At 39.5% G+C, this 22,789-nt stretch overlaps 1 protein-coding gene across 1 annotated transcript in view; it reads left to right on the top strand.

The window, feature by feature from the left end:
• Window positions 1–866: 866 nt before the first annotated feature.
• LOC127634942 (SH3 and multiple ankyrin repeat domains protein 1-like) overlaps window positions 867–22,789 on the top strand; it is a 59,676-nt gene continuing 37,753 nt past the window's right edge. The window contains exons 1-10 of the mRNA XM_052114710.1: window positions 867–992; window positions 10,337–10,842; window positions 12,995–13,198; window positions 17,234–17,305; window positions 17,423–17,531; window positions 18,231–18,382; window positions 19,970–20,137; window positions 22,031–22,147; window positions 22,348–22,425; window positions 22,548–22,614. Of these exons, the coding sequence (XP_051970670.1) occupies window positions 10,387–10,842; window positions 12,995–13,198; window positions 17,234–17,305; window positions 17,423–17,531; window positions 18,231–18,382; window positions 19,970–20,137; window positions 22,031–22,147; window positions 22,348–22,425; window positions 22,548–22,614 (1,423 nt within the window). The 5' untranslated portion in view covers window positions 867–992; window positions 10,337–10,386. The remainder of the gene's footprint in view (window positions 993–10,336; window positions 10,843–12,994; window positions 13,199–17,233; window positions 17,306–17,422; window positions 17,532–18,230; window positions 18,383–19,969; window positions 20,138–22,030; window positions 22,148–22,347; window positions 22,426–22,547; window positions 22,615–22,789) is intronic.

Raw genomic sequence — 22,789 nt, 5'->3', positions numbered from 1 at the left:
AACCAACAAACATCAAACACAACAGGAACGCCTAGGTTTTACCAAAGCTATCTAATGTTCTAAGAAACCCAATATAGTTCATGCAGAACCAAGATAGAATATGGAAAGAATATTCCTTCAATCTGTTTTGGTAACTTGTCTGTTTTTGATGTCTCCGTCTGTTTCCTCCGTACCTTTTACGAAGGACAGTCCTGCTACCATACTGTATTATGTCCTTGTTGCATCTTCAGTACATTCTCAATGTCCTCGTACATACCTTGAGGGAGAGAGAGACAGAGATTGACTTTGGTGTTGAAAGTAGTATCCATCTAATTTACCACACACCAACACACATGCACACAGTCAGGCTGTTAATTTATCAGTCCATGACCCACTTAGGTTAGTGTGTGTGTGTGTGTGTGTGTGTGTGTGTGTGTGTGTGTGTGTGTGTGTGTGTGTGTGTGTGTGTGTGTGTGTGTGTGTGTGAGTGCTAGCATACATGTACACTTAGCTCAGGGGAAACATATTTTCTCACATATGTACACATGCACACACATGTCATGTATGTCTTGCATTATACATGTGAAACATGTTTTCCTATGGAGGTTTCAGTGGTTTCGGAGTATAACAGACGAGGTCCTCCCACAAATCCACAGTAGATCCACATAAAACCAAAGCCTTAGATGCAAGCTGGTCTGATCTCCTCTTAGAATCAGAGAGAGAGAGAGAGAGAGAGTGTGTGTGTTGGAGAGGGAGGAGTGATGAAGAGCATGACAGCGGGAGAGATCAGAAAGAGAGATCGTTTCAATGCTAGAGGTGATCTCGTGCGGACAGAACACTGGATGTGTCAGGGACAAGGCTGTGTTCGATTTTCTTGACATTTCGTGGCATTTTTCCTCTGGGTTTCTGGTTCTTTGGTCTTTGCTGACCTTGTTTCTCCCCGACAGACCACATCTTTTGGAGCAAAGCGGATCTTCTTTCCTGGAATGAGAAAGATCACACTGGACTTTCAGGTATTTCTGATGGCTTCCCATTTCAATAGCGAGCAGCTACATGCTGGGAAATGGGACTCTTGGGATGTTTAATTGCAGCTAAAGATGACTTTGTGAAGTGTGGCTGTGTTGCTTTGTGTACAAACAGTTTCATTTGTGTGTATGCATGTAATTAGCAAAGATGTGGATTGCAGTAGTAATACATGCAGTGGATTTGATTTCAGTGAAGGAGTGTTTGTGTGTGAGTTTGCTCTAAATTGCACTTTTAGAGTGAGTGGGTGAATAAGTGTGTGAGATCGTGTGTGTGCGCTCACCATTTTTCCTGATGTGTGAGGCCTGCTGAGAGCAAAGATAGGTCAGAGCACACAGCAAACCTAATTATACACTCAAACACTTTTCTTTGGAGAAATAAATAATATACTGTATGTTGAGAGAGAAAGAGACATGTTCTGTGTCAATAGTTAAAGCAGTTTTTCATATAGGCCCCTGGGGCTTTGAATATTTTCTGGAACTTTTATGTCCCTTTTGTAGCTTGACAGCCTTAGATCGTTTTATGCTTACATTGTATGGAAAAGAGCAGCATGGACATTCTGCCTAACATCATCTTTTGTGCTCCACAGAATTATGAAAGTCACATGATTGCATTAACACCTGTTGTGAAAAGCGCTACACAAATAAATTTAACTTGATTTGACTGTGTCTGTCCATCCATCCATCCATCATTCTTTTTATTATCATATATCAATGTATCATTCTATCTTTTCTTTTGTTCTTTCTATTAATCTTTCAATGTATCTCTCTATCAATTTATTTTTCTATCGATCTTTCTATTGTTGTATCCATCCATCCATCCATCCATCCATCCATCTGTGTCTGTCTGTCTGTCTGTCTGTCTGTCTGTCTGTCTATCATTCATTCCATCCATCCATCCATCCATCCATCCATCCATCCATCCATCCATCTGTGTCTGTCTGTCTGTCTGTCTGTCTGTCTATCATCCATCCATCCATCCATCTGTGTCTGTCTGTCTGTCTGTCTGTCTGTCTGTCTGTCTATCATTCATTCCATCCATCCATCCATCCATCCATCCATCCATCCATCCATCTGTGTCTGTCTGTCTGTCTGTCATTCATTCCATCCATCCATCCATCCATCCATCCATCCATCCATCCATCCATCCATCCATTTGTGTCTGTCTGTCTGTAATTCATTCCATCCATCCATCCATCCATCCATCCATCTGTGTCTGTCTGTCTGTCTGTCATTCATTCCATCCATCCATCCATCCATCTGTGTCTGTCTGTCTGTCTGTCTGTCTATCATTCATTCCATCCATCCATCCATCCATCCATCCATCCATCCATCCATCCATCCATCTGTGTCTGTCTGTCTGTCATTCATTCCATCCATCCATCCATCCATCCATCCATCCATCCATCTGTGTCTGTCTGTCTGTCTGTCATTCATTCCATCCATCCATCCATCCATCCATCCATCCATCCATCTGTGTCTGTCTGTCTGTCTGTCTGTCTATCATTCATTCCATCCATCCATCCATCCATCCATCCATCCATCCATCCATCCATCCATCCATCTGTGTCTGTCTGTCTATCTGTCTATCATTCATTCCATCCATCCATCCATCCATCCATCTGTGTCTGTCTGTCTGTCATTCATTCCATCCATCCATCCATCCATCCATCCATCCATCCATCCATCCATCCATCTGTGTCTGTCTGTCGGTCTGTCTGTATATCAATCGTTCGTTCGTTCGTTCGTTCCATCCATTCATCCCTCCATCCATCCATTCATCTATGTCTGTCTATCTATCATTCGTTCCATCCATCCATCCGCCCATCCATATGTGTCTGTCTGTATATCAATCGTTCCTTCGTTCGTTCATTCCATCCATCCATCCATCCATCCCTCCATTCATCCATCTGTGCCTGTCTATCTGTCTGTCTATATATCATTCATTCCATCCATCCATCCATCCATCCATCCATCCATCTGTGTCTGTCTGTCTGTCTGTCTATCTATCGTTCGTTCATTCCATCCATCCATACATCCATACATCGTTCTATAATTTAAATTTTTCTTTCTATTATTCTTTCTATCATTTTAATGTTCTATCAATCTTTATATTTCTCTGTCTGTCTGTCTGTCTATCTATCTATATATCTCTGTCTGTCTGTCTGTCTGTCTTTATCCTCACTGAATGATACCTAGAACAACTTGGTCAAAGGAGGGAAAACACTCTCTTAAAATCTTAAATCCATCCATCCATCCCTGTCTGTCCTTCCATCGTTCTCTCTGGTCATAGCAGATCTTACACACATTGTGTCTGTCACACTACTCATGCACTGATCTCTCTCAAGCATCCTTTGCCTTCTGTCTCTGACTCCTCCTCCTTTCTGTAAATCTGACCCCATGTATGCCGTTTGAAAGAGGTTGCTGATGGGGTTCCCTGTTGGTTTGGTTACTTCTGTAGAGCCCTGCTCATGCTTTTATAATTCTATTTGCTCATTGATGCTGTACAACAAAAATATCCCCTTCGCTTTCACGGAAACTGATGTTGTTTGTGCATCAGTTGACCCTTTGTCGAGCCCTGCCCTCACTTGTTATCTTTGCTTGCTCAGAAAAGCTTGATAGAACATCCCGAAGAAAGAAATGAGTGCAAAGCACAATTTACTATAACACTTTTTGTTTACTTTCAGTTGTTTTTTTATTTACTTTGATTTTACATTTAGGCAAGTATGTATATTATTCTATATTTTAGTGTTGTATGTCATTGTAACTGTGAATGGGAGGTCACTTTATTACTGAATCAATTTGTTTGATATGTTCATTTGTTTAAATAACTATGCTGAATACACATTGTATATTTATTTTACACCTGTAAGCTGCAGATTCACACAGTGTAAAGAGAACCTATAAAGGATGTCATTTGGAAAAATGCTAGCTATTAATATCTTTTGTTTTTAATAAAACAATGTAAAGTGGCTAAAGGCATGAATAAGAGCTCATAAATACCTAATATTGCCAAACAAGTCAACAACTACAGTAGTTACTTGCAAGTGCAATTATTTGTTATTATTTACTGTCTAACATCTGATCCTTAAAATAAAGTGTTACAGATAAATCTGCAGTTAAGGCGTCCCACAAGTCGCCATTTCTTCTATCACATGCAAACCAGCATACAAATGAAGCATCTTCTTTCAATGCTATAAACATCATTCATAAACTCTGGGGTTTTAACAACAAAAAACACCTATTTTACAGTAATGTACAGTATATCTTTGATCCAGGTCATTCATAACATGTGGCCGACATACGGTTACCATTCAGTTAAAGGCAAATGGAGCACCATTCTGTTTATTATTCATTGACTATATTGTTTGTTACTTATATATATATATATATATAAACATGTTTGTTTTATTCTATAAAGTACTGACAACATTTCTCCCAAATTCCAAATACAAATATTGTCATTTAAAGCTTTTATTTGCAGAAAATGACAACTTTCACCAGTCTTTCACATTGCTGTTGGGTGACTTTATGCCACTCTCGGCTTTGTTTGATGGCTTGTGGCCGTCCATCTTCCTCTTGATCACATTCCAGAGGTTTTTAATGGGGTTCAGGTCTTGCGATTGCTCTGGCATGACAGGGTCTTGATCCGGTGGTCCTCCATCCACACCTTGATTGACCTGTGTGGAGCATTGGAGTGTGGCATGGAGCATTGTCCTGCTGGAAAAATTGATCCACAGATTTGGGGAACATTGTCGGAGCAGAAGGAAGCATGCTTCATTCATGTGTTCTTTACAAAGACGAATATGCCTGATTCCATTGCTGAAGCACCTCCACATCATCACTGATCTCCACCTGGCCGTCTAATGGTTAGATCTGGAGAGGCCTTCAAGCCACAGTGTCTCGCACCCACTGTGAAATTTGGTGGAGGATCGGTGATGACCTGTCATGGCTAGCCCAATCTCCAGACCAGAGCCCCATTAAACACCTCTGGAATGTGATCAAGAGGAAGATGGATGGCCACAAGCCATCAAACAAAGCCGAGATGCTTGAATTTTTGCGCCATGAGTGGCATAAAGTCACCCAACAGCAATGTGAAAGACTGGTAGAGAGCATGCCAAGACACATGAAAGCTGTGATTGAAAATCAGGGTTATTCCACCAAATATTGATTTCTGACTGCAGTTAAAACATTAGTATTGTGTTTAAAAATGAATATGATCTTGTTTTATTTACATTATTCAAGGTCTGAAAACATTATTTTGACCAGTTGTCATTTTCTGCAAATAAATGCTCCAAATGACAATATTTGCATTTGTATTTGGGAGAAATGTTGTGAGTACTTTATAGAATAAAACAATTCTGTTCATATACTGATATGTTCATATACACATACTTATAAATAGTAAATCCAGAGAAATTAAAAGGTTGCAAAAATGGTAAACCACAAAGTTTCAGGCCCTCTTTTGTAGCCAGTCGGTGGAAAGCTCCAAGAACAGTTTATGAACAGGAAACGCAAATAGTTTTTTTGTGTTCCTCATTTGCTCAAGTGTAGAAAAGACCACTTATGCTCATGTAATGGTCCTTTATCTGATCTGTCAGTGTTTATTTTTGATGGACAGTGTGAGGAAAAGAGAGCTAGTGAGAGAGGGAGGGACCATTGCTGGCCGTGGTTGCTCCACTTCTTTTTAAAGGGTTATAAAAGTGGGACATTCTGTTCCATGGATGTTCTCCAATTAAAGTTTCTGGGGACCATTTCACTGGAAGTATATCTATATTCTCCCTGTCCTACATAGGAGGGGATGGCGCACTACGTATGTGAGAGAATGATGGAGAGGGATACAGAAAGTGTGCGCACAAAAAGGGCTTTTTCATACAGAAACCAAGTGAGCTGAATGGACAGTCGGACGTGTGGTGCTTTAAAGTGATAGTTCATATATTGATAATATATTGAGTACGAAAATCATTGAGCGATTGTGATACGAATTTGCACTGTATATAAACACCTCAATTTTGCCTCTCTCCACATTGTCCTCACTGAGAGCCATCCAGAAAGGACAAATACCTGTCCCATTTCTTACCGTCCACGTCAATCTGCCAAGCCGCTTTTATATGAAGAGAAAATTGGTAACAAAACTCGAGAATTTGTACAATAAATATTTGTATCCGTAAGTTGAAATTTACACTCACAGCAATGATGTGAAGACTTCGCTGGCCCCGCCCAGCACCAGTAGCCCACTCTCTCATCTCGCATCTAGACTTACAAGTGCACAAGTGAGTTATGCTAAAGTGGTGTAGTGGGCTAAAGCGCTGAACTGGTAATCAGAAGGTTGCTGGTTTGATCCCCACAGCCACCACCATTGTGTCCTTGAATAAGACACTTAACTCCAGGTTGCTCCGGGGGGATTGTCCCTGTAATAAGTGCACTGTAAGTCACTTTGGATATAAGCATCAGCCAAATGCATAAATGTAAATTGTAATGTAAATGTGAGACTTGTAAAATAAAAACCTGTGTTTTGAATTCAGATTTGTCGACAAATAGTCACAAATGTGTAAAATGACATTCACATAAATAAATTCACATAACAACAGACACAAACTTGTATTATATATTTACTTTTGTACTTGAATTCACTTTCGCATTTCAACCACAATTCGGCAGTTACACCTTCTTAAATCTGACACTGCAACTTTAAATCTTTCCACCTTGATATTTGCAACTACTTTTGCGATAAACTCACGTGTGCACTTGTAAATCTAGATGTGAGATGAGAGAGCAGGCTACTGGTGCTGGGCGGGGCCAATGAAGTTGTGACCAATCAGAAGAGCTGGAACAACTGATGCCGGGCCAATCAAAATGAGTAAAAGGTCCGCTTACCTTTATACCTGTATGTCTGGGGCGGGGCATGCAAATTCTGTCTGCCAACTTGACATTGGCCTTTTCTCAGGTTCAGAGGTACGTTTGGCATCCCAGGAAGACCCCTTGTGTCACTTAATTCGACACAGCGTCGAGTGAGTGACAGAAGGGGAACTATAAACCATTGCTTCCGGTCCGCAGCGGTATGTGCGTTCACGAGAGCACTGAGTTCACGTGGTCTCTCGTGTGACATAATCGCGTTGGCGTGTTACGGACATAATCTCACGTTTTTTTCTCGGTTCACACATCCAGGATGAGCACACAAATACACCATTGTGAGGAAACAAACAGATACAAATACAGATCTAAACCAAAACCAACGAAACTTCTGTACAGCATTCCTCCTGTGTCGCACATCCGTCAGTTCTCGCGTGAACATGTCAACGTCACCCGCGCATACTGCTGCTGACAGGAAGTGATGCTTTACAGTTAAAAAGTACTTAAATATTTATCTTTTTCGCAGCAAAAAGTGATCATGTCGCTTTAGAAGACATTAATTTAACCACTGGAATCTTAAGGATGGCGTTTATGCCGACTGTCTGTCATTTTGGAGCTTTAAAATCGGATCACCATCACTTGCATTTTAAGGACCTACTGAGCTGAGATATTCTTCTATTTTTTTATCAAGTCATTTCTGGTGAAGAAAGTAAGTCGTACACACTTGGGATATCCCGAGGGTGAGTAAATGATGAGTGAGTTTACATTTTTGTGTGATTTGACCCTTTAAGCTAATTCAGTGGTTGTCAACCGGTGGGTCGCAACCCAAAGAAAATCTTGCCCCCCTTTAGACCAGGCCATATTCCTGAAGTGAACCACTGTGTGAATAAAAGTCATGTAGGTTTGGAACCACATGAGGATGAGTATAAGATCGAATTTCCATTTTCGGGTGAGCTGTTCCTTTAAGTCAGGAAATGCATGTTGCAAAGACCTTGTACATGTTTTTAAGTGCTATATTTGGATTTTTACTTCTGTATACAGTATGTGACTCAAGCATGGTTTTATTAGACTGCCGACCAGCTTGCATTTATATCACTGTCTATTTTTGATTGTATTTACTGTACTTGTGTCCTGTATATGGACATTCTGGTTACTGCAGTGTTTCAGTATCGCTGCTGTCTTCGTGGCCTGTGCGCTTCCTGCTTTGTCCTTGGCTGCTGATATCTGTGTGGTGCTTGCGTTACTCTCTGAATTGTCTCTAGAGAAGGAAATGAGGCCAGTGCTCTATTTTTCCCCACCTGCCCCAGTCAACTGCCAGTTATACAGCAGAGAGCTAATCAGCACTTCTCTGTGTTCTCATAGGCCAGATTTTATTAGCTACTTAATACAAGAGTATTCGTGGTTGGTGTGCCATTTTTACCTGTCCAGGGTTTCATACATTGATGTTTTATGTGGTTGGAGTCTTAGAAAAGAGTCGTACCTCCGTAATTGGAAACCCCGTCATATGCTACAATTACATGATAGTCGAGCTTTGCTGGGAAAATGACAATAACTGAACTGGCAAGAGGTGTAAAAAGGGGACTGAGATCTGTGGATGTTTGCAGTAGAGTTTACTTTACCGTATACCCAAGGATAAGAAGTAACATAATGATATCTTGTTTTCAGCTGGGCAATTCAAAGTTATTTTAAAACATTTATGAGAATAGCGGAAGTGCGTTAGGAAGAAAGAAAATACCATGTTGAAAAAAATATAAGTTATATACAGTAAGTCAGTTACTAATACCGATACCTACCAGACTGATGTTCACAAAGCAACAGGACGATGACCCAAATCACATGGTTATTGCAAGCTCTACCGATTTAAATGTCCCCTTTGAGCAAGAGACTTAACCTCGGGTTACTCTAGGTTTATTTGTCTATATTATATGTATAACGTAAGTTGATTTGGAGAGAAGTGGCTGGTGAATACTTGAAAATGTGAAAAACGAAAAATCGTAAAACAATATCACAATAAGCATCAGCGGTTCAGGATTTTCAAAACATTCGTTAATAAAATGAGTCTATTGAAGGGCTCTTACAAATAAAATGAGATTTAAGACATATCAGATGCTCTTATCCAGATTAATTCTTCACAAACTGAAATGCACTAACTATCATTTTTTATGCAGTAACATTTTAAGATGTAACTTGATTCAATCCATTAACTTTTATCCAGTAACTTGAATCAGTGCAGTAACTTTATTTAATGCAGTAGTTTTATTTTATGCCGTAACTTTTTATGCCGTAAATGTATTTAATCCAGTAACTTTTATGCAAATTTATTATGCAGTATTTTTCATGCAGTAATTATTATGCAGTAACTTGATATAATGCAGCAACTTTTTTATGATGTAATTTAATTTAATCTAGTAAATTTTATGTAGTAAATGTTTAATGCACCAACTTTTTTATGCAGTAACTTAATTTAATGAAGTAAATGTTCTGCAGTAACTTGATTTAATCCAGTAACTTTAAATGCATTAACTTTAAATGCATTAACTATAAATGCATTAACTTTAAATGCATTAACTTTAAATGCATTAACTTTAAATGCATTAACTATAAATGCATTAACTTTAAATGCATTAACTTTAAATGCATTAACTATAAATGCATTAACTATAAATGCATTAACTATAAATGCATTAACTTTAAATGCATTAACTTTAAATGCATTAACTATAAATGCATTAACTATAAATGCATTAACTATAAATGCATTAACTTTAAATGCATTAACTATAAATGCATTAACTATAAATGCATTAACTTTAAATGCATTAACTTTAAATGCATTAACTATAAATGCATTAACTATAAATGCATTAACTTTAAATGCATTAACTATAAATGCATTAACTTTAAATGCATTAACTTTAAATGCATTAACTATAAATGCATTAACTATAAATGCATTAACTATAAATGCATTAACTTTAAATGCATTAACTTTAAATGCATTAACTATAAATGCATTAAATATAAATGCATTGACTTTAAATGCATTAACTATAAATGCATTAAGTTTAAATGCATTAACTTTAAATGCATTAACTATAAATGCATTGACTTTAAATGCATTAACTTTAAATGCATTAACTTTAAATGCATTAACTATAAATGTAGTATTGTTTATGCAGTAACTTGATTTAATCCAGTAACTTTTATGTAGTAATTTGGTTGTACAAACAGACAGTCCCACCTCAAACTAATGCAATTGGTTGAGCCAGTTATTGTTGTGTTGGGCTGGTCAGGATGCTCAGACAATGCAATGTTTTAAAATCGAGTCACAGTGTTTACAGTAAACCTTTCAATGAAATCGACCTACGAATCACTTACTTACAGTTTCTGCATATTAAACTGGGATAGGAGACATTTTTATATTAATCACCTTTGTTAACTTTACCCCTCTAACAGTTATTCTGTCATTCTTCCCTTGTCAGTCCGTCTATAATTAAGGTGAAGGCGATACACACCATGATGCAACACACTGATGGCAAAGGTGCCTGCTGACACATTGCAGCAAAGGATGCTGGGTAATACCAAACGTTTTTTCAGCAGTGCGGATGAGAAAGATGGCGAGGATGAGGAAGATGAGGAGGATAGATTGAAGAGAGGGAAACAAAATGGGATGATAGATGTGGAAGGAAAGGAACACCAGAATCACGGTGGACGCAAGGCAGAGGGGTCAAAGCCTGCGGCCGTTGTGATTGGATGGCAGAGAGGAGACAGACAGCCCAGGACTGCCCATAGAGGAATTCCTCATTTGCCCAGTCAGCCGACGCTTTATCATCAGATGACCAATCAGCCGCAGTATCACCCGGTCCTGACCAATCAGCAGGCACGGAGGCGTCTCATGGAGCGGAGTATGACCACGGTCACGCCCGTTGAAGACTCGCACCTCGCCATCATGGTGTTCCGCATTGGCATACCTGACATCAAACAAACGGTCTGTACATTTGTGTTCACGTACACTTTCCCAGTGCACTTTCTTAATGTACAGTAGGTCCATGAAAGCATTTTGGGTGAAGTGTCACTATAATACCTAATTTCTCCTATTCAGTTTGAATTAATGGAGAGCAAATAGAGACTTTTCCTCAAGTCTCCTGCTTTTCTGATTTTTCTTTTGAGAATCTGTAATCTCAAAGTGTCTCTCTTTCAAGAACAAATGAGTAGCTTTTCTATCCACAGATCTCAAGACGTTTAATTGCCTGCAGGACATGAATTATAGATATCTAGGATTACGTTTTCAGCCGTTAAAATGTTAATTCTTGACCTTAGAAAGGGCAAATGTTTTATATGAGTAATTTCACTAATGCGTTTCTTACTAGTAAAAATGATCATTATTTACTAGTATAAATATCCATTCCTGATATAAAAAAAATGTAATTACAAATTGTGAAAATGCTCATTTTTGATATCTGTAAATGTAGTTTTTAAAATATATATTTTATTTTTTTTACTTAATTCATCCATCATCCATCTTCAACCGCTTATCCGAAGTCGGGTCGCGGGGGCAGCAGCTCCAGCAGGGGGCCCCAAACTTCCCTATCCCGAGTCACATTAACCAGCTCTGACTGGGGGACCCCGAGGCGTTCCCAGGCCAGTGTGGAGATGTAATCTCTCCACCTAATCCTGGATCTTCCCCGAGGCCTCCTCCCAGCTGGACGTGCCTGAAACACCTCCCTAGGGAGGCGGCCAGGGGGCATCCTTACCAGATGCCCAAACCACCTCAACTGACTCCTTTCGACGCAAAGGAGCAGTGGCTCTACTCCGAGCTCCTCACGGATGACTGAGCTCCTCACCCTATCTCTAAGGGAGCAGCCCGCCACCCTTCTGAGGAAGCCCATTTCGGCCGCTTGTACTCGTGACCTAGTTCTTTCGGTCATGACCCAGCCTTCATGACCATAGGTGAGGGTAGGAACAAAAATTGACCGTTAGATCGAGAGCTTTGCCTTCCAGCGCAGCTCTCTTTTCGTGACAACGGTGCGATAGAGCAAGTGCAATACCGCCCCCACTGCCCCAATTCTTCGCCTCTGAGTCCCCTCACTTGTGAACAAGACCCCCAGGTACTTGAACTCCTTCACTTGGGGCAATACCTCCTTCCCCACCTGGAGTACTTAATCCAATTGAAATATAATTCCTTGACTTTGTTCACATACAACACCTAATTAATGCATAATTATATCCGTACTTGCTTTTTGAATAGAAGTGGATGAAGAAGTCATTGTAAAATTTTACTAGTGAAAAATGCAATTACATAAATGTATTACTAGTTTAAATTTAATTTCGACATCAAGAATGAACTGTTGAACTAGTGCAAAATGTTGCATTTTCACTGCTAGTAATTACCATTTAACTAGTGATATTTTGAACGGTTGATATTTATAATTAATATCCTGCTTGTGATTAAAAGTCAAAATGACGTGTGATAATCCAGACTAATTTTGAAGCTCTATACTCGTACTATATGTCAACAACTGACTCATTTATGCCTATATTAATTCCTCTGAAGGAATTTAAAGAGAAGCATCTGAGAAAAAGTTGATGCATAAATGAAACAGAGAACTGCATTAAGATTTCTGAGAAACGAAAGAGCAAACACTGAGCGAAGCAATTTTTCTCTACAATATCAAAAGCATATTGCGGTTTCCCTCGCTGAACTAATAAGTCAATGCAGACACTCATTTACCCTTAAACACACACTTACACACATACACACACTTTAATATATACTCTAGGTCTGTTGTGTCTCCCAGCGGTGGAGCACGGGACTGAGACATTAGTGGAAAATTAAAAAACAAGTTAATTGGAACGTGGGAATTCCTAATGAAGGAATATTTAGAGTGTGTTTAAATGAATGTGTGTATAAAGCTCAAGAGGTTTTGCACTTTAATATGCACGTTATGTTTTATGCAAGATGTAAAAAGGCTTCTTAAAATGATTAATTACTTTCCAAGTGCAAACCCCTTCTTTTTCATTTTCAGGAAAATTATAATATATATGTTTTGATCCCAGAACAGTCCTTTAAGCCAGTTAAATCTTTTGTGTTTATACTCTCTCCCTCTATTAATCCCTGTTTTCTCTTGCTCCATCTGTAGAAGTGTTTGCGGTTTGATCCCGATGCCTCCGTTTGGAATGCGAAGCAGCAGATTATTTGTACCCTCAGTGAGTCGTTGTGGGACGTTTACAATTATGGCCTTTTCCAGCCAGCGAGAGACAGACGAGATGCCAAGTTCCTGGAGGAAGAGCGCTTGCTTGGAGAATTCTCACAGTCCCTGGAGAAGGGAGTGCCCTATCTGGAGGTGCTGGAGCACATTTAAAATCCCACAGATTGCCACAGATCCTCAGAATATTCCTCTAAGTTAGAGTACATAACCCAGGGGCCTATTTTGAGAGTGCTAATGCTAAGCGCTATGTGGTTAGTCATAAGCGCAAAGTCAGTGGGCATGGCAATTACTTTTAGTAATTTCGTGCAAGCATGCACTAAGTCTAGGCGCAAGTGGGCTGGGTGATATTGCGCATGCAAAGCGCTGATGGGCCGGGTCAAGTGCAGAGGTTCCTCCAGTTATTGCACCGTCTGCATCCTTTTATATTGTCCATTCCCTGACAAGCACCAGCGATATAAACAAAGGCCAGTGGTGGCTCAGCGGTTAAGGCTCTGGGTTACTGACTGAACGGTTGGGGGTTCAAGCCCCAGCACCACCAAGATACCACTGTTGGGTCCTTGAGCAAGGCCCTTGACCCTATCTGCTCCAGGGGCACTGACACTGCACTCTGACCCCATGCTAAAACAACTGCATTTCATTGGCTCTGTACCTGTACTCTGCACAAAGTTGTCTTAAAGACAGCACATGCATAAGAAGTTGGTAGTGTAAATGCACTGTATGCAATAGAATAGAAATATGGACATAAGTCAGGCATACAGTATTTCATACATTTGGAAAATGTGGTTCTCGTAAAAATTTTTATTTACACCCCCTTAAAGGAATATTCCGGTTTCAGTACAAGATAAGCTCAATCGACAGCATTTGTGGCATAATAATGAGTACCACAAAAGTCTACTTTGTCTCGTCCCTCCTTTTCTTTAAAAAAGCAAAGATCCAGTGTTCCAGCGAGTCACTTACAATGGAAGTCAATGGGGGCCAATCCGTAAACGTTAAAATAATCAATGTTTCAAAATTATAGCCACATGACGTAAACAAAATGTGTGTAAACATCTAACAGCATGTAAACTAACAACATCTGTGTAATGTTACAACTTGAAAGTAACAACTACAAGTTTACAACTTCGTTACCATGACGATGAAATGTCAACAAACCCTAAAACGACTGTAGATGACAATTGAAACAACGTTACAGCTCAAATAATACATGAGTTTTAACAGAAGAATCAGCATAAATGTATTTATTTTTATTGACTTTTCAGCATTGTTACAGGTTCTTCAAGACGTTCGTCATGCAGAATACTTAATTATTTTGCCGTTACAATAAAACGTCAACAGTAACTAAACCACAATTAAAAAATACGAAATTTAAAAACCATACAGTATTAAGATATAGTAATTACTAATATAACATCAAACACCCCATATTACATTCTAAAATCCACAATCATTTATAAGTCTGCACATACACGTGAAACAAATGTTCGACATCTTGGAATTGTCCGTTTATTTGAGTTCCTTGTCTGGTGACCTGTAAGTTCCTCCCTGAAGGGGGGAAGCCAGTCTCTGAAACCAGACTTGAATAGCTTTCACAGTTGAATTTGTCTCTCGGCTAGAGTGCACAGTCCAAAGAGAGCATCTGAGTACCCCAGATACATTTACATTTATGCATTTGGCAGACGCTTTTATCCAAAGTGACTTACAGTGCACTTATTACAGGGAGCAACCTGGAGTTAAGGGCCTTGCTCAAGGGCCCAACAGTGGCATCTTGGTGGTGCTGGGGCTTGAACCCCCGACCTTCTGGTCAGTAACCCTGAGCCTCAACCACTGAGCCAGATACATTTGACCAAGTATTATTTTACAGACCCATTTCTGCTCACTTTCCAGCCTTTTAACTTGATCTGCAGTCAAAGAACTGTGCCAAACAGGAACGGCATGGATAGGCTCCTGTATAGATGGTAACCATATCAGGGTTTCGGACACCATATTTCTTTAACCGACGGAATACAAAAAGCTTTTTGTTGGCCGAGGTCAAACATTTAATAAAATTAGAAGCTTCACATTTCTGTTTTTAAACCATCCAAAAATTGGCCCCATTGACTTCCATTGTAAGTGCCTCACTGGAACCTCCATTATTGTTCTTTTTTAAGAGAAGGATAGACGAGTGAAAATACATTTTGGGGTAATCAACATTATGCCTCAAATGCTGCCGATTGAGCTTAACTTGTGTTTAACCTGGAACATTCTGTTAAATCACAGAGAATGTAAGTATTATTAATCATATTGATCAAGCGACACAGAAATCATGGCTAGTTTTAACAGTGATTACATCGGCCTTCTGGGTTAGACTGTGGATCAAGGGGTAATTTTTGGGTTTGTTTGCACACACTGCACTTCTACCGGTCAATTTTGCTTTAAAAATGTCATTAATTTATTGAAACATGAAAAACTTATACCAAAAATGCTTCTAAATTCAAATTACATTTCAAATAAAAAAAAAACGTAATTCAAATTTACAAATGTTCAAAAAAATCATACAAACAATGACCTCCCTAAATCCAAACATGTCCACTGGCCTTAGTACAATTATTTGGGGGGCAGATTTGATTCATTGCGTGCAACTTTTAACTTAAAAGGCACTTTAACATTGAAATGCACCGGGACTCTTATTCTGAAATGTAGTACATGCATTTATTTAATAAAATCGTATTCTTTTGAAGTTTGATAGTTTGATAATCCCATTAGGATTATTAAAAATCACTCTACAACAACAGGTGGAAAAATACCAATACAATTATAAACACATACACACAATAATAATAATAATAATAATGAAATAAATAAGTCATGACTTTTACAAAGTTTAACACAAATCTCAAAAATGTTTGTGTGGTTAAACCATAGACTGTAAAAAAGATGGACGACGCCCCTTCGCTCTTTTCCATTGGTGAGAACTGAAGCCGCCAGTGTCCCAATATGGCGCTGACATCTTGGGACTTGAGTCTGCGCAGTTGCGATTTCGGGACCAGATCTGCGCAGTAGTGAGCAGGAAGTAAAGCCGCAAAATCAAGGCCCCGCCCTCACTCTCGCTGAATCAATCGTAAGCACACGCCCCTGCACTTTTGACGGTGTGAAATAATTAATTATAGAAATTTACATGTTAAATTTAAAGCTCCAATCTCCTCAGTCCTCCGAAGATCCCGAAAAAAAGTCAGTTGGTGCTTCAGTGACTACTTCGCTCAGAGAACCTGTCAATCACAGCTGTCAATCATGATATCACAGCAGCGTTTTTATAGCATCAAATAACTAAAAACAAACTTATTTTGAAAACAAACACTTGAAATGACATCAACGTGATAGAAACGACAGTAAATGACAGAAACTATCTTTGGAAAAAAGATATGTGAAGTGTAATTTAATTGTTTAGTTGGTCTCACGTCCCGTTGAATAACATGGGGAGGCGGGGTTTATGACCTATACTAGGACCAGTCACCGGGGGGCGATCGAGACGTTTTGGCTTCACTTTTGAGGGCTTGTGCAGCACACTTGGGTAAAACGGCTACAACAGTAATCGTCAGGTACATCATTTGATATTCCAGTATATTTTCAGAGTTTGGACATGAAGTTTATCACCACCTGCTGGTGGAATCTCCAAACTGCAGATGCAGGAACTGAATTTAGACTTTTCACTGAAAACAGACGTGCTTCTTAAACATAGCGCAGTGACCTATTCCTATAAATTGCACCTCTTCATTAACCCAATACACCCACAGACAGCGCAAACACTCCCACGCACGCCTACTTGCACTTTGCGCTGGCACGGAAATTACGCTTATAATTAGCACTCTCAAAACAAAAGAGCCCCCAAAATGCTACTAAGCCTAATAACCTAAAATGAGTGTTTAACTAATGTTTCACGAGTCCTATTTCCAACCTGTTTATTTACTCTGCATTAGCTGCAATAGTGAGAATATAAAAGGGGTTTTTATTTGTTAGTGTTGTTTTAGAAATATAATATATATATATATATGTGGATGTGAACGTGAAGAGAAAAGTCCTTTCAGCCTCAGCTAAAGTCTCGTTTTAAGTGGATGCTCATTTATCACTGATCATTAATCACTCCTCTTTGTCTTGGAAACTTTGTTCAAACTCTCCTGTGTCTTTACCTCACAGTTCAGATACAAGACACGGGTCTACAAACAGACAAACCTGGACGAGAAACAACTTACAAAGTTGCACACCAAGGTGCAATGTAAAAAAAAAACATATACTGAAAAATATGACCATTTGTAGCTGTGGCCAAAATATGGAACGCTGTAATGAAAATGTAATATGTCCCTATGTGTTTGGCTCCATCTTCAGGCCAATCTGAAGAAGTTCCTGGATTATGTTCAGTGTGGAGCCGTGGAGAAGTTGAGTAAAGCTCTGGAGAAGGGACTCGATCCAAACTACCATGACACTGAGAGCGGAGGTGCGATATAAAGACAGTCCTATACTGAATTATTATTTACAGGTGAACCATCCCTTTAATTCTCACTCTTGGATGACAAATTCCCAAGTGTCAAAAGAGTTTTGGCTTGAGGTTGAAACATCTGTTTTCAGGAAATGAAGGTTTATTGTGGATTTCTGGAAACCCAAGTGTGCTCATCTAATTCTGCTGGTGTAACCCTTTTGATATTTTCAGTTCTCCATTTCTCGTGACCATCATTCTGTGGTCAACGTGTCCCTGTCAGAATCTTCTCATGGTCATTGACCATCGACTCCAAGCTTATTATGTTCCTTACAGTCTCTTAATGTCAACTTTAATGTTCTCAATGGACATGTGTGTTTTATTCAAAGTGATAAATTCATAAATGGAAAGGGGGAAAGCAATGAAACTATGCTATTCTTGGTGGTATAATATAAAACACACAGATTCCTGATTTTTGCTTCTTTATTCTTTATTGTTTTGTTTTAGCTCTCAAACATTTATAAAAGCTATTTTATAAAACTTGCACTTTATACGTTTATCACAAAGCTCATTGCACGGTCAGATACGGGTTTGTAGCACACAATCATGCTGTGCACCATTAAAACATTAAGTATGTTGCTTGTTACTCTGAAAAGACATACTGTATGTTTCTCCATACTGAAGCTACAATCTCTCATTCTCTTCCTGTGTTTCTCTCAGAGACTCCTCTTAGTCTGGCGGTTCAGGGGAGTTTGAGTGTGGAAGGAATCCGTGTTCTGGTGCTGAATGGGGCACATGTGGATTTCCAGTCCAGAGACGGTCTCACACCTCTACATAAAGCCGTCAGAGCTCACAATCAATCAGCACTGCTGGTACAAACACACTGAGAAACATACACATGGAGTTCATTCACAGCAGGCCTTTCGTGCTTCTATCTATCCATCCGTCCGTCCATCCGTCCGTCCCGCCTATCTGTCTGTTTCATAGCAGCAACCTACCAAATGTCCTAGCAGCCACCTAGAACACCTAGAACACACTAGCAATCAGCATTACTGGTACAAATCACCTAACACCACCCTCGCGACCACCCAGAAACCCATAGCAACTGCCTAGAGACCACCCATAACACCTTAGCAACCACCTAGCAATACCCTAGTAACCATCCAGAACATCCTAGCAACCACCTAGCAATGCCCTAGTAGCCACTCAGAACACAAGTATCTGCCTAGCAACCACCCAAAACACCCTAGCAATTGCCAATCAACACCCTAGTGACCCTCCAGAATACCCTAGTAGCAGCCTAGCAACCACCTAGCAACACCCTTGTGACCATCAAGAACACCCTAGCAACACCAAGCAACAACCTATAAACACCTAAGCAACTAACCAGAACACTCTAGCAACTGCCTTAGCAATGCCCCAGAGACTGCCCAAATCACCTTAGCAACCAACTCTCTGTCCGTCCGTCTGTCTGTCTGTCTGTCTGTCTGTCTGTCTGTCTGTCTATCTGTCTGTCTGTTTCACAGCAGCCATGTAGCAATGCCCTACAGCCACCTAGAACATCCTAGCAACACATTAGCAATCAGCACTGCTGGTCCATCCACCTAGAAACACCCTAGTGACCAACCAGAAACCCCAAGCAACTTGCCTAGCAACCACCCAGAACACCCTCACAATTGCTTAGCAACACCCTAGTGACCCTCCAGAATACCCTAGCTGCCACCTAGCAACGCCCTAGTGACAATCTGGAACACTCTAGCAATGCCCTAGCAACCACCTAGCAACAATCTAGTGACCAAAAAGCACACCCTAGCGAACACCCTAGCAACCACCTGTAAATGCCATAGCAACCAATCAGAACACTCTAGCAACTGCCTTAGCAACGCCTTAGAGACTACCCAAATCACCTTAGCAACCAGCTCTATATCTGTCTGTCTCTCTATCTGTCTGTCTGCCTGTCTGTCTGTGGTTCACATTAAATTGGTAAGATTTCTTAATTTTCCAAATGTTTCAAACTCACATGAACTGAATTCTGAACGATGAAGCTTGTCCCTTTTTAGCTGAAGCAGCCTGTCCAATTTGTTGTTGTGTCGAGCTTTAAGGTGAGAACTTAAATTAGTTGTGTTAAAGATGTTATTCCTTTTATCGGCCGATGATTGGCTGATACATCGGTGCATCATTAGTCATTAGCAAACCAATCTGTATCAAAATTATTACAAAAAAATCTGTATCCAGAAATCACAAACGCCTGAAAAATGTTTTGGAAAATTAATAGAAATATTCTACATTAGCTTTCCTAGCAGAACATTTTTGTTTTCGCATAATGCCGTCTCCACACGGATAGATTTCAGTATAAACCGTAACAGCCCTGGAAACATTACTGCACTTGCAATGGGAGGGGTTTGTTTATAAATCATAATGTGTCTAACCCTCCATTTTCATCCTATCCCACCGTTTAGGCGCTGTTATCTCTGGGGGCCTCTCCGGATTATCGGGACCGCTGTGGTCTGACGCCGCTGTACCACTCAGTGCTGACAGGGGGAGACACTTCCTGTTGTGAAGCTCTGCTGTATTACAGAGCTCAACTGGGCGTCACAGATGAGAATGGATGGGATGAGTCACATCAGGTGTGTGTGTGTATCACATGTTTAGATTCCTTAACTCAAGGGGAACCTCAAGTGAATCTGAGATGATGGTATTTAAGTATATTTAAGTTTTTGTGAATGTGTATAAGTATGCAACTCTCTGTTTCCATCTTTATTCAGTTGTATCCATACCTCATTCTCTCTTGTCTTCTTTCATCATTTTTTTCAAATCCTTCAAATCTTCTTACGTCCTTCCTTTCTATATCTGAGTATCCGCGCTCTTTACCGCTGTCATGCTCTTTGTTTCTAAACACCTGTGAAGGTTTCATCCTGGTCCTCATTATATGTCTGGGAGAGTTAATTTGTGGGCAAGTAGACTTTGTTTTTTCTTTGTGGAACACATTTGACATTGAACACTACTTAACGTCAGTATGTAGTCATTTAACAGATGCTTTTATCCAACCGTCTCTCAGCACTCTTTTTTTAAGCAAACTTCTGGCCTGTCCGCCCTGAGCTGTAGCTACTACATCACCATGAGACTGAATTCTACTCTCACATAGCCAGACTTTTGGCTATTGATTTAAAGTCTGGTCAACTTTGTAGCTTGCTTTGGCCATGAACCGATTATTTATCCAGGAATGATGTATAAAGCAACCAGTCTTATTTCGTTCTGTTTGTACATGCCGTTTAAGGGTGGGTTCCTGAAACGGTTGATACTACAATAATGAACTAGTGTGAGAAACTTGTTCAAAAGTAGGGGTTGCACCAACTAGTTGGTTAGTTCTGCCACTAGTCGACGGTTTGGGTAAAACTACAAGGGATAGACTGATATATCGGTTTTACCGATGAATCGCTGCCGATAGTTGCTTTTTGTCAATTCATATTTTGTCATTTTGATTAGGTAATCGTGTTCTACGTTGAAGCGAGGGCAAACATTGAAAAATAAGACTATTTAGGAATGTTTCCCATTAGCACGTACATTGTGTCTCCAGCTTTATCTAGTGAATAATAGTAAACCTCAATATACTCATTAAATCTGTAAAATATGTAAATACAAAAACCCTTCAATGATGAATATAAAAGGCTATAAAAAGGCTTAATTTGGTGAATTATTAAATATAGATCATTGTAATGGAGCCAAGCCTCCGTCATTTCAAAATAAGAGTCCCCAATGCGTTTTGGACTTGTTAATAGTCCTGTGTTATGGACCAACTGGTTATTATTGGGATTTTGGTTGATTAATAAAGTGCATCCATATATATAAAATAATAAATCCCCACTTTCACTTTCACTTTCACATTCTTTTTGTTTTTTGATGACTCACATTCTTTGTGCATATCACCACTTGCTGGTTGGGGCTGGTCAAAGGTGAAGATTTATAGTAAAAAAGGACTGAAATATTGTTCTGTTTCTCACCCACACCTATCGTATCACTTCTGAAGACATTCATTAAAACACTGGAGTCGTATAGATTACATTTATGCTGCTTTTATGTGCTTTTTGGACCTTCCAAGTTCTGATCACAATTCACTAGGATTATATGGTCCTACAGATATAAAAGAACAGAAAATATTCTTAATTTGTGTTCTGCAGAAGACAGAAAGTCACACACATCTGGGATGTCATGAGAGTGAGTAAATGATGAGAGCATTTTCATTTTTGGGTGAACTGTCCCTTTAAGAAAAAAAATGAAGTAGTGAATCGTAGTAAATCATAGCAGTAGAATTTTATTCTTACTAATATTTCTAGAGTCTTGGCCCTCCTGTTTTTCCATCCAAGATCCCAAACTTGGACATTAGCTATGGATCACAGCACGTTTTTTAATGTGCAACCTGAAAGTCGTTCCCTTGTGTTTTCTGTTCTTTAAATCCTCATCTTTCCCAAAGATATGGACAGTCTTCTTGTTCCTTAACCTCCATGTTCACTCATTCGCAGGCGTGTCAGCACGGATTTGCTCAACATATAGAACATCTTCTTTTCTATGGTGCTGACACCACTTCCCAGAATGCATCAGGAAACACTGCCCTCCACATTTGTGCACTTTACAATAAGGTGAGCGCACAAACGTTAGTGCCATCTCCATAAACTTTTGTTTGTATAGTGAAGTTATTGCCAAATTGTTTGCTTAGGCAAGCATCACTATTTCTACTTCTCACACTAAGGGTTAGGGACATGAACAAACTACTTTATTAAACAAGAGCAATACATGTAAACAGTAAGCCAATCAAAAGTCGTCTCCTCTGTCCAATCAGGAGAGCTGTGCCCGGGTCCTCCTTTACAGAGGAGCCAATAAAGAGATCGAAAACAAACATGGCCAAACCCCTTTCCAGGTAACCATGTGATGCAATTTCTTCTAATAAAGTAACTTGCATAACATCATTTTGGTCTGTTACATTTTAATATTCTCTATGGCTTTATGACTCTGTTGTTGTTGTTGTTGTTTTTTTTTTAGGTTGCCGTGATGTCCGGCCATTTTGAACTTGGAGAAATCATAAAAAATCACAGTGATGCAGAAATCGGTGAGTGTGCATTTGTAAAATGGAGTTTAAAATACAAGTTTGGGCATTGCTTGTTCAACTAATCCTACGCAGTGGTGTGTAAACGGCTGCTTTGCTTGCCAACATCAAGCCAATTTTGTTTACCTGTGCCACTCTCAAAGATTATAGGAACATGTGATCTCGTGAAATTGTTGTT

Source organism: Xyrauchen texanus, chromosome 42, assembly GCF_025860055.1.
Source record: "Xyrauchen texanus isolate HMW12.3.18 chromosome 42, RBS_HiC_50CHRs, whole genome shotgun sequence".
Classification (NCBI taxonomy): domain Eukaryota; kingdom Metazoa; phylum Chordata; class Actinopteri; order Cypriniformes; family Catostomidae; genus Xyrauchen; species Xyrauchen texanus.
Note: the sequence above shows the minus strand (reverse complement) of the source record. Positions and strands in the feature narration are given on the sequence as shown.